Source organism: Scyliorhinus torazame, chromosome 8 (genome assembly GCF_047496885.1).
Source record: "Scyliorhinus torazame isolate Kashiwa2021f chromosome 8, sScyTor2.1, whole genome shotgun sequence".
Taxonomy (NCBI): Eukaryota; Metazoa; Chordata; class Chondrichthyes; order Carcharhiniformes; family Scyliorhinidae; genus Scyliorhinus; species Scyliorhinus torazame.
Genome location: NC_092714.1, coordinates 133,455,091 through 133,467,152, shown reverse-complemented (window position 1 = coordinate 133,467,152; position 12,062 = coordinate 133,455,091). Strand labels below are relative to the sequence as shown.

At 44.3% G+C, this 12,062-nt stretch overlaps 1 protein-coding gene across 4 annotated transcripts in view; it reads left to right on the top strand.

The window, feature by feature from the left end:
* Window positions 1-12,062, top strand: part of wdfy2 (WD repeat and FYVE domain containing 2) — a 97,967-nt gene that overhangs the window by 23,123 nt on the left and 62,782 nt on the right. For all 4 annotated transcript variants that reach the window (XM_072514202.1, XM_072514204.1, XM_072514205.1 and 1 more), the window contains one exon: window positions 11,075-11,129. In XM_072514202.1, coding sequence (XP_072370303.1) covers window positions 11,075-11,129 — 55 coding nt within the window. The remainder of the gene's footprint in view (window positions 1-11,074; window positions 11,130-12,062) is intronic.

Below are 12,062 nucleotides of genomic sequence, written 5' to 3'. Positions count from 1 at the left end.
GAAACAGAACTAAAACCCATTGAAGAAGGGTGGCTCGTGCAACAGGAATTTGGACACATTTGTGCAGAAATCTCTCTAATTCCATTACCTGGTGAAGCACCGAGTGGACCGTGAAGAAAAGAGACTTAAGAGAGCTTTTGAAGACAAAAAGGACGTGAACAGCAGAGATGCTGGAGGAGTAAGATTATGGCTCAAGTGCAGTCTGAAGGTAGGCAGCATGGTGGCACAGTGGGCAGCACTGTTGCTTCAGAGCTCCAGGGTCCCAGGTTCGATTTCCGGCTTGGGTCACTGTCTGTGTGGAACCTGCACCTTCTACCCGCGTCTGCGTGGGTTTCCTCCGGGTGCTCCGGTTTCCTCCCACAAGTCCCGAAAGACGTGCTGTTAAGTAATTTGGACATTATGAAATCTCCCTCTGTGTACCCGAACAGGTGCCGGAAAGTGGCGACTAGGGGTTTTTCACAGTAACTTTATTGCAGTGTTAATGTAAGCCTGCTTGTGACAATAAAGATTATTTTTTAAAAATGAGTCTGTCAGTGTCGGAAGAATGGAGAATATAGAGTGAGTAGATCAGTGTATTTGGATACATCAAGGAACAAAGTGAGTGTCCCTTTAAGAAAGGTTTTTGTCTTATCAGATGGCTTCAGTGATATAATTTTTGTGGGTGGAGCTGAGCTGTGGCTGAGAGTTTTTTGGTTTCTTTTTCACATTTGGCTGCTGTGGACTCAGACAGAGAACAGAAGTTTTTTTGGCCTGCCTCTCTATCTTCATTTTAACAGCTGTTCAAGACTCCTTGGTAACTTAAAAGAGATAATTGCTTTCTGGAAGGAATTCAAATCTGTTTGAAAAGGGGAACAGAGTATCAATAACAACAGCCTTATACAAGTGAGAATGTTGTGTGCTGTGCCACGCCTTTGAAAAGGGCTTTCTGGTTTTACTTGGATTTTGTTTTTGAATTGGAACTGTTCAGGGGGAATTCATTAAGGATTATACATCGATTGCTGTAGCTGTATGGGGTCTTTATGTTCGTAATGGATAAACATTTTTGCTGTGTGTTTATACAAGTGTCAACTAAATTCTTAGAATAAAGCTTGTTTTTTTTTGATTAATAGCACGTAAGAAGCCTGTTGAATAACACCTGAAAGGATTCCTCTTGTGCAACCCAAGACAAATTCAGCCAAAAGTTAGAGGTCGTTTGAACTCCATGAATGTACTTTGGAATTTTTAAAACCCTGGCCCATAACAAAAGCATAATCTCTGCAGCATTTGTTAATGTTAAATAGCTAAATTGGAGGTGGAGATGATCATGTAGTGCTAATGTCACTGGACTGTTAATCCAGATGCCCAGGCAAATGCTCTGGGTACATGGGTTCAAATCCCACTTTGGCAGCTGGTGAATTTGACCTTGGATAATAAATCTGGGATTGAAAACTAGTCTCCGTAATAGTGACCATGAAACTATCATCAATTGTCGTAAATGTCCTTTTTAGGGAAGGAAATTTGCTGTCATTACCTGGTCCAGCCTGCATGTGACACCAGTGCCACAGCAATGTAATTGACTCTTAACTGCTCTCTGAATGGCCTAGCACAAGCATTGTCAAAGTCGGGGGCGCGAACCGCGGGTGGTCGCGGAGCAGTCCGCCGCAGCGCTCCTGATCTTTCAAATCCGCACGCAGCAGCAGGCTTTTAATAATGCCGGCTGCAAGCGGCCTTCGAAATAGCCACGAACATATTTTTAAAATGCCGCCGCACTGCGGCACATGCGCACCGATGAGCGGGCACGCATGGGCAGTACGGTCACATTTTTATAAATCTGGTTGCAGCCTTTTTGAAGGCCGTTCGCAGTCGGCATTGTTAAAAGCCGGCTGCAAAAAGTTCGGAGAGAATGTTTGTGGTGAAATGTGGTGAACCTCCAATTTCTAGAGGATGAAAACATTTTCAGTTTCTGCATTTTTTTCCTGTTAAACCTTATCAAATAAACCCCCCCTCCGAACTTGTAAAAAAAAACGCTGGTTGCTGCGGCTGTTACCCTGTGAATTTGCGCAATCGGAGATGCAGAAGAATTTTTTAAAAATTCAATGTAATCTTCCTGCCTGAAGGGAGGCAGAGAGCAGGTCACGCCCCCCCCCCCCCCCCCCCCCCCCCAACATTGACATCACGGGCTTTGGGCGCGATTGCGATTCGTCTATTTTGTCAGCAGCAAACAAGGTAAGAGAAAATGGTGGGTCGCGAAGGTCGGCTGTCGTGTGTCCCGAAGGTCGGCTGTCGTGGGTCCCGAAGGTCGGCTGTCGTGGGTCCCGAAGGTCGGCCGGCGTGGGTCGCGAAAGTTGGCCAGTTGGTAAAAATGGGTCCCCAGAAAAAAAGTTTGACAAACACTGGTCTAGCAAACCACTTGGTTCATGAGCAATTAGGGTTGGGCAACACTGCTGGCCTTGCTAGTGATGTCCAGATCCCATGAAAGAATAAAAAGAGTTTCAAAAAACCAAAGATATGTTTAATTAGAGTGAGACCTGAATGAAAATCTAGGTAAGAAAAACAGGCCATTTGTTGGTCTTGGATAAACAAAAAAGAGTGACAATTGTATCTTCAGTGCTAAGTGATTGCTAAATGATTTCCTTGTCTGGATTTTAAAGCTATTTATTTTAAGCCATTGTTTGCTGTATGGCATTAATCCAGCAAACTTTAGAAATTGCAAATTCAGTAACAATTTCTTCCCGACTGGCCGACCCTTTATGGAATCAGTAGTTGTGTTTGGAGACTTTGGCAGTGCATCAGAGATTAAACTCTGCATCATGGGAGCACACTTGCGCAAGTTGGTAACCGTTGAGTTTGCCACTTGGAAACCTTTAAAGGAAGGCAGATATGGAAGCCCATAATCAGTTATGCATGTTATACATGCATTCGGAATTCATATTGGAAGTCTATTTTAGTTTGAGCTTGTTTGCTTTGGAACTTGGTTCGGGTCCGATATGAATTTGCTTGTGTGGTAGTATTGAATCAGTTTATTTTTTCTGGGAAGATTTTACATTCGGGACTAGAGAGTTGGGAGTCGATCATCGTCATTAATAACAGAAGTGTGCTGAATCAGGGGAACTGACTTGGAGGGGTGGTGTGAAAGAGCTATATTTAGCAGGTTTGCAATGATCGTTGTTGTTACAGCCCCCTTACTGTCTTTTATCTCTGCTGCTGGTGAACCTACATTCTTGCACTGAACGCAGTTCACTTGTTATCAGTATCCACTTTGACCAAGAAAAGTGAATAACCAAATCCCAAGAAAATGTTAAGTATTAGTGATACAATACCACCAGTTATACTGTCCCACTTTATCCCAAATAGCTGTCTATATCAAGTAGATGGTGGTAACCAATTCCTATTATCTTAGACACTGATTATAAAGTCACTTCTGAGAGAATCTAGGAAAGAGATGGCAGATGCACAATAACACATTTAATAATTCATTATTAAAACCATATATTAGAGCAGCGCAGTGGTTAGCACTGCTGCCTTACTGCGCTGAGGACCCGGGTTTGATCCTGGCCCTGGATCACGGTCCGTGTGGAGTTTGCAAATTCTCCCCGTGTCTGCGTGGGAAAATAAAACCTCTATAGACCTAAAACAAAAATGGCCACATGGATTTCAAAAGGGGATGTCTTGCTTGACCAACCGCTTTGAATTCTTTGAAGAGATAATCGAGACGATAGGCCAAGATAATGTACTAGATGTGATAGATCTAGATTTCCAAAACGTCTTTAATAAGACCGTGTAATAGACCAATGAATAAAGTCAGATTAAAGAGTCAGGGGACCATTAGCAGAATGGATAGCTGGCTGGCTGCAAGGCAAAGTAAGAGTAAAGGTATAGCTGTTTAGAGGACTCAATATGCAGCTGTAAGGGTCAGTGCCGGGAAGACTCTTTGGAATCAATACAATTTCTAAATTTGCAGGCAACACCATATTGGGAGATATGATCAACACTGAGGAGAACTAAACCAAATTGCACGAACGGGCATATAATTGGCATATTATTTTCAACAGAAGTGTGAGTTAGAATCAAAAATCATAGAATTTACAGTGCAGAAGGAGGCCATTTGGCCCATCGAGTCTGCACCGGCTCTTGGAAAGAGCACCCTACCCAAGGTCAACACCTCCACCCTATCCCCATAACCCAATAACCCCACCCAACACAAAGGGCAATTTTGGACACTAAGGGCAATTTATCAGGGCCAATCCACCTAACCTGCACATCTTTGGACTGTGGGAGGAAACCCACGCACACACTGGGAGGATGTGCAGACTCCGCACAGACAGTGACCCAAGCCGGAATCTAACCTGGGACCCTGGAGCTGTGAAGCAATTGTGCTATGCACAATGCTACCGTGCTGCCCCTATGTTATGTCATTTTGGTAAGAAAAACAATGAGGTCACACCATATTTAGAAAATAAGAATAAATAGAACAGAAGAGCAAAGAGATCTGGGAGGACAAGTACACAAATGACTATAAAAATATTATGTAGTTTAATAAAGTCACAAAAGCAAATCGAACACAAGGATCTAGGTCTGGGGATTAGAATTAAACAGGGAAGTTATACGAGTTTAACTTTGGTTAAACCACACTTTGAGTACTGTGTACAGTTCTGGTCGTATTTTACAGATGATATTGAGGCAGCAGATAATGTACAGAACAATTTCAAAAAAATTGAGAGGTTATGCCTGTCATGAAAGGGTAAATAGGTTTGGTCTCTGTCCATTCAAAGAACTTTCCACTTGTAGCCAGGAAGGACAGGGGAGGGAATGTATGCGTGGATCCAGGGGAAATGGGTGAGGTATTAAATGTGCACTTTGCGTCAGTATTCACCAAAGAGAAGAACTTGGTGGATGATGAGTCTGGGGAAGGGTGTGTAGATAGTTTGGGTCATATTGAGATCAAAAAGGAGGAGGTATTTGGGGCCTTGAAAAACATTAAGGTCGACAAGTCCCCAGGGACTGATGAGATATACCCCAGAATACTGGGAAAGGCGAGGGAGGAAATTGCTGGTGCCTTGAGAGAAATTTTTGTATCCTCACTGGCTATATTGGAGAATAGCCAATGTTGCTTCTTTGTTTAAGAAGGGTAGCAAGGCTAATCTAGGCCTTTACAGGCCAGTGAGCCTTACGTCAGTGATAGGGAAATTATTGGAGAGGATTCTTTGAGACAGGATTTACTCCCACTTGGAAATAAGTGGACGCATTAGCAAGTGTCAACATGGCTTTGTGAAGGGGAGGTCGTGTCTTACTAATTTGATCGAGTTTTTCGAGGAAGTAAAAAAGCTGATTGAGGAGGATAGGGCAGTGGATGTGGTCTACATGGACTTCAGTAAGGCCTTTGACAAGGTCCCTCGTGGCACACTGGTTGTGGGGATGAGACCCACGCAGACTCGGGGAGAATGTGCAAACTCCACACGGACAGAGACCCGGAGCGGGGATTGAACCCTGGTCCTCGGTGCAGTGAGGCATCAGTGCTAACCACTGAGCCACCATGCTGCCCAGCAATAGTGACTTTTAAGGGGCGTCTTGAAAGATACATGAATAGGGGGATATGGTCCCTGGAAGGGTAGGGGATTTTATTTCAGACGGGCAGCGTTGTTGGTGCAGACAAGTAGGGCCGTAGGGCCTGTTCCTGTGCTGTAATTTTCTTTGTTTTTTGTAGCGAAGAGGAAACCTAGAGCCATCAATATCAGATATTCATCAAGAAATAAAATAAGGAATTCAGAAGAAAGATTGTTCACCCAGAGAGTGATGAGAATGTGGATCTTGCTACCCCAGGGAGTAGCTGAGGCAAATGGTATAGATGTATTATAGGGATGTTAGATGAGGAAATATGTTGACAATTAGCTGAGGAAAGATGGGAGGAGGCTCATTTGAAGCATAAGCACTGTGTTATGGGCCAGGGTTTAGAGAACCCCAAAGTGGATCATGGAGTTCACCTGACCCACAACTTTTAATAGATTATGGTATGGGGAGCACACAGCCCACTCTGCAGGTGTGGTACAGCAGAAATGGAAAAGTATTTTTTAAAGGAAAACAATGTTTATTCTATGAACTCAAGTTACCTTTTTATCTTAGCAATCATCAATTCAAATACAACTCCCAAAGAATACAACACTAAGTAATCCTTAATAAATTCCCAAACAACATCCAGAAGACAGAAGAAACATCTTTTAACAGAAGCACATTCGGTTTACATTCACTACTGAGAACATTTATAATTCTAAATTCACCAAATGATCAAGAGATAGTCTTTTCATGGCAGAGAGAACAGCAGTACACCTGCTTTGTCTGGCTTCAGCTCCAACACTGAAAACGAAACTAAAACACACCCTGCAGCAAACAGCCTAAAACGAAAGTAAAAAAGCTGACAGACAGCCCAGCTCAACCCACAGTCTGACATCACTGCAGTAATATGAGCAGCCAAACATTTCTTAAAGCGACATTCTCATGACAACTGACAGGGACTTGTTGAGAATGCTGGCCATTTCGAATAAATCCTGATTACCTGTCGTTAAATCCAAACTCTCCATGGTTTTGAGTTGCTCTTGCAGGCTACCGAGTTGGAAAGAGTCTGAAAGAGACTTTGTCCTTATACAGTAACTTTGAAATAATATTGGAGTGAGTTGACACATTCCAGATTCATTTTAATGCAAGAGCACACCCAACCTGTTTAACTTGTTCTCCAACAAACAGCTGATGGTTCCAGAGCTAGATTCATGGATGTTTACAGCACAGGAGACCATTCAACCCATCATATCCACACTGGTCAAACAAAGATCTGACTGCACTAATCCTATTTTCCAGTGCTTGGCACATAGCCCTGGAGGGTACGGCAGCACAAGTGAATATTTAAATACATCTTAAATGTTACAAGAATTTCTGACTCAACCACCCTTTCAGGCAGTGAGTTCCAGAGTCCCACCATCCTCTTGAGTGAACACGTTTCTCCTCAACTTCCCTCTTAGCCTTCTACCTCTTACTTAAATCTATGCCCCCTGGTTATTTATTGACTCCTCTAATAATGGAAAAAAATAGCTTTCCTATGCACCCTATCTCTTCCCTCATTCTTATACACCTCTATCAGGTTCACTCTCAACCTTCACTACTCTAGGAAAACAATGCCTGCCTATTCAATCTTTCCTACCAGCTCAGACCCCTCATCCCAGGTAGCACTCTGGTAAATCCCCTCTGCATCCTATCTCATGCAGTCACATCTTTCCTATAATGTGGTAACCAGAACTGTATGCAGTACTCCAGTTGCAGCCTAACCAGCATTTTATAGAATTCCAGCATGACCTCCCTGCTTTTGCATTCTGTGTCTTGGCTAATGAAAGGATTTATCCCATATGTCTTCTTGACCACCTTATCGACCTGTCCTGCCACTTTCAGGGAAATATGGATATGAACTCCACCGTCCCTCTCATCTTCAGTAGTTTCCAGGGTCCTATCATTCATACTGTAATCTTTTGCCTTGTTAACCCTCCCCAAGTACACCATACACTTGCCCAAGTTAAATTCCATTTGCCACTGCTCTGCCCACCTGACCAGTTTATGGATATCTTCCTGCACTCTACGGCTATCTTCCTCACTATTTACCACCCTATCAATTTTTGTGTCATCCGCAAACCTCTTGATCAAACTCCCTTGCATTTAAGCTCCGATCATTAATGTATACCAGAAATAGCAAGGGGCCTAGCACCAAGTCCTGCGAAATCCCATTGGAAACAGATTTGCAGTCACAGAAGCATCCCTCTACCATCACCCTCTGCTTCCTGCGCCTCAGCAAATTTTGGATCCAGTGTGCCATTTTGCCTTTGATCCCGTGGGCCCAAACTTTCTTGACCAGTCTCCCACGAAGGACCCTACCAAACGCCTTGCTGGAGTTCATATAGACCACATCAACATCAACACTCCTGGTTACCTCCTCCAAAAGTTTGATTAAATTTGTCAAACAACATTCCTGAAATCCATGCAGACTATCCCTGATAATCGCTTATTGTCAGAAGTAGGCTTCAATGACGTTACTGTGAAAAGCCCCTAGTCGCCACATTCTGGCGCCTGTTCGGGGAGGCCGGTACGGGAATTGAACCCGTGCCTGTTCGGGGAGGCCGGTACGGGAATTGAACCCGCGCTGTTGGCCTTGTTCTGCATTACAAGCCAGCTGTTTAGCCCACTAAACCTGCCCCTAGCACAATCTGTCTCTCTAATCTGTGTCTATCCAGTGTAGATATATTCTTTCCCTCAGAAATCTTTCTAGTAAAGCATAAGGTGCCCCTGAATGCTGATGACTTGTTATGTATGTCTCGGACCCGGTACGGGGAGCATAATGGCGCTGCTGAACTGGTTTGGTGCGTTCTCTGGGTACAAGTTAAATTTTGAGACGATGAGTGTTTTTTGGTCACCCCGCCGAAGAAGGGAGTTAATCTGGGGATGTAGCCATTGCGTTTGAAGGGCACATATTTTAGGGACCTAGATGTGCAGGTAGCGCGGGTTTGGGCTCGGCTTCGGAAATTGAACTTTAGGGGTCTGCTGGTTAGAGTTAAGCCTGACCGACAGAGGTGGGATAGCCTCCCTCTGTCCTTGGCAGGCTGAGTGCAGTCTGTGAGGATGAACATTCTGCCACGGTTTCTGTTCCTATTCCAAATCTTGCCGTTTTTTTTGCCCAAAGCGTTTTTTGTGCGGTGGAGAGACTGATTTTGTCCTCTATTTGAGCGAGTAAGCTTGCTAGGGTTAGGCGTACAGTCCTGCATAGGAACCGGCAATTTGGGAGCTTGGCGTTGCAGAGTTTGATCTTTTATTATTATTGGGAGTACCCAATTCATTTTTTTCCAATTAAGGGGCAATTTAGCGTGGCCAATCCAAGGCAGCAGTGCTAACCACTGCATCACCGTGCTGCCCTGGGCGACAAACTTAATCAGATATTTGGAGGAGGCAACCGGGAGTGTTGAGAAGGTATTGGACTGGTGTGGGAACCAGTTTGGGTGAGGATGGAATCGGGTTTGTTTAGGGGGTTAGGGCTGTGGTGCTCGCAATGGTCCGCTTCCCTTTTCTCCAAGGATATTTTTGTGTAACCCATTGGTGGTCGGAACGTTGAAAATATGGCGGCAATTTTAAGTTGGGTAGGATGTTGAAACTGGTGCTGATCTGTGATAACCACATGTTTGAGCGGCAAGATTGGATGCCAGGTTTCGAGGCTCAGTGGACAAGTGGGTGGAAGGTTTGGGGAACATGTTTCTGGGGGGTGGGGGGGGGGTGGGGGGGTGGGGTGGTTTGCGAATCCAGAGGAGTTATCAGAGAAGTTTGGGCTTTCACAGTGGAGAACTTTAGGTATCTCTGCAGGTTTGGGACTTTGCGAGGAAGGGCTCCCCATCGCTCCGGTAGTGCAGCACGCCTCATTGTTGGACAGGGTTCTGTCACTTGTGGGGATAGGGATGGGGAGCACCTCGGGAATTTACAGGAGGATAATGGCGGAGGATGCTGCATCCCTGTTAGGAACTAAGGCCAAGTGGGAGGAATTTGAGGTGGAATTAGATCAGGGGGTGGAATTCGATCAGGGGGTGTGGTGTGAGGCCTTGCGTAGGGTGAACCCACAAAATTATGGGGCAGCACGGTAGCCTTGTCGATAGCACAATTGCTTCACAGCTCCAGGGTCCCAGGTTCGATTCTGGCTTGGGTCACTGTCTGTGCGGAGTCTGCACATCCTCCCCGTGTGTGCGTGGGTTTCCTCCGGGTGCTCCGGTTTCCTCCCACAGTCCAAAGATGTGCGGGTTAGGTGGATTGGCCATGCTAAATTGCCCTTAGTGTCCAAAATTGCCCTTAGTGTTGGGTGGGGTTACTGGGTTATGGGGATAGGGTGGCGGTGTTGACCTTGGGTAGGGTGCTCTTTCCAAGAGCCGGTGCAGACTCGATGGGCCGAATGGCCTCCTTCTGCACTGTAAATTCTATGATTATGGAATTATTGGATCGTAACCATATCTATGATATTTGTCGTGCACGGGACTGGGGCTAATACAGTTGAAAGTAGTGCACTGGGCGCACTCAACTAGGGCTAGGATGAGTCAGTTGTTTGAGGAAATGGAAGATAAGTGTAAACATTGTGGGAGGAGCCTGGCAAATCATGTGCAATTGTTCTGGGCATGACCTGAGCTGGTGAGATTTTGAGTTTCCTCCTTCAGCACCATGTCGGCGTCGGCAATTCTACGAATGGAATTGGAGCCCAGTCCCATGGTGGCCATATGTGGTGTGTCAGGTCTGCTGGAGCTGCAGATGGGTGCGGGGGCAGATGTCTTGGCCTTCACCTCTCTGATCACTCGCAGGCGGGTGCTGTTGGAGTGGACGTCAACTTCTCCATCCAATGCCTTGGTATGGCTGGGGGATCTTATGGAGTTTTTGCATCTTTAGAAAATTAAATATATGCTAAGCGGCGTAATTGAGGACTTTTATAAAATATGGCATCCTTTTATTCTGTTTGTATGCGGCTGTGTTTTGTTTTATTTTATTGTTCTGTATCCATTAAAAAATGTTTAGTTAAAATACACTTTGAAAAATAAATCTTTCTGGTAACTTCCCCACCACCAAGGTTAGATTGAGTGGCATATAATTTCCTGATCTAACCCTACCTCCCTTTTTTAATTATGGGACAATGTTAGCAGTCCTCAGGCACCTCACCTGTAGCCAGAGGATTTGAAAATTGAAGTTATCACTTTGAAAATTACTACATTAATCTCAGCAAAATTAACAAATTTATCTATTGTCAATGCAAATTTTTGAATCACCCTCTGTATGTACTGAACAGAATTATTCTTAGATCTTTTGAGCCTAACAGCTTTACATGACCATTTGTTTGTTACACCAGTCACTGTATACAGTGGGAAAATAGTATTCACAAACCTGCCAACTATACGCATGGGGACTGTCCTTTAAATAGAAATTCTAATGCTGACGTTTCTTCGAATTTCAAATGACCAAAAGCAGTGCTGGTTTAATTTAAATCTGTATATAAAAATGACCTGAGAGAAATTTGCAACTCAAATATTGTGTCTTTTGTCAGGAGTTTATACTGTCGGAAGACTACAACAAAATGATTCCTGCAAAGTGCTACCTCGGTAAGGAACTTCTTTTGTTTTTTGAAGGGAGGGAGAGAAAGCATGAGCGTACAAAGATTGAGGGCTTGGCCAAGGACTAGGAAACTTCTGCTTTACCGATCCTTGGTGTTTCCAAAGATCTCTGCATTGCTCAAAGAGTGATTAACTGAGGGACATTAACTGAGGGACATCTGAGTGCAAGGTTTTGTTTTGTGAACTAACCAGATACATTAGGTGTTGCCTCATTATAATGAGGTTGGAAACAGCAGGTTGACGTTATGTTGCAGAGGTCATGGAGCAGCCTGCCTGTGCTTTTACCAAGTTGGCTGTCCAGCGGATCCATTTCATGCTTATGTATAAAAAGTGATGGGCAGTGATAGATTTACTGGTCCATTCAGCTTATCCTACTTACTGGCAATGCCCCCCTGCATCATGATACAAATACATCCCACTTCACTTGATGCCACATACTCTCTCCTAAGAGAGATGACAGCCCAGTTAAAAACCTAGGCCAGTTGTAGGGGTGTGGGTAGTTGGCTGGGATATTGATGAAATCCCTCCGTGCTCAAAACCTAAGACTACCACTCTGGCTATGACTAACATTATTCAAGGTGATCTCCACCCTAGCCAGAAACCGGTCCAACTCTTGGGTGAAGGAATTCAATGAGTCAGAGGCAGCAGCCTGTTCCACAAATCCACTATTCTCTGGCAAAGAAACTACCACTTCACATCTAACCTAATTCTTGCACTTAAATAACTTGAGATTGTGACCCTTTTAGTTGAAACAAACTGTCTACACAAACATATTCAAATACTGTGATTGTTTTATGAACCTTGATCAAATCATCGCGAGCCTATGTTTCTCTAAAGTTTGAGGACCCAGTGTGATGGGAGGGAAACATTTTTATTTCTGAACAAGTGAGCAACATTTCATTATTGAACAAATCCTCTGTT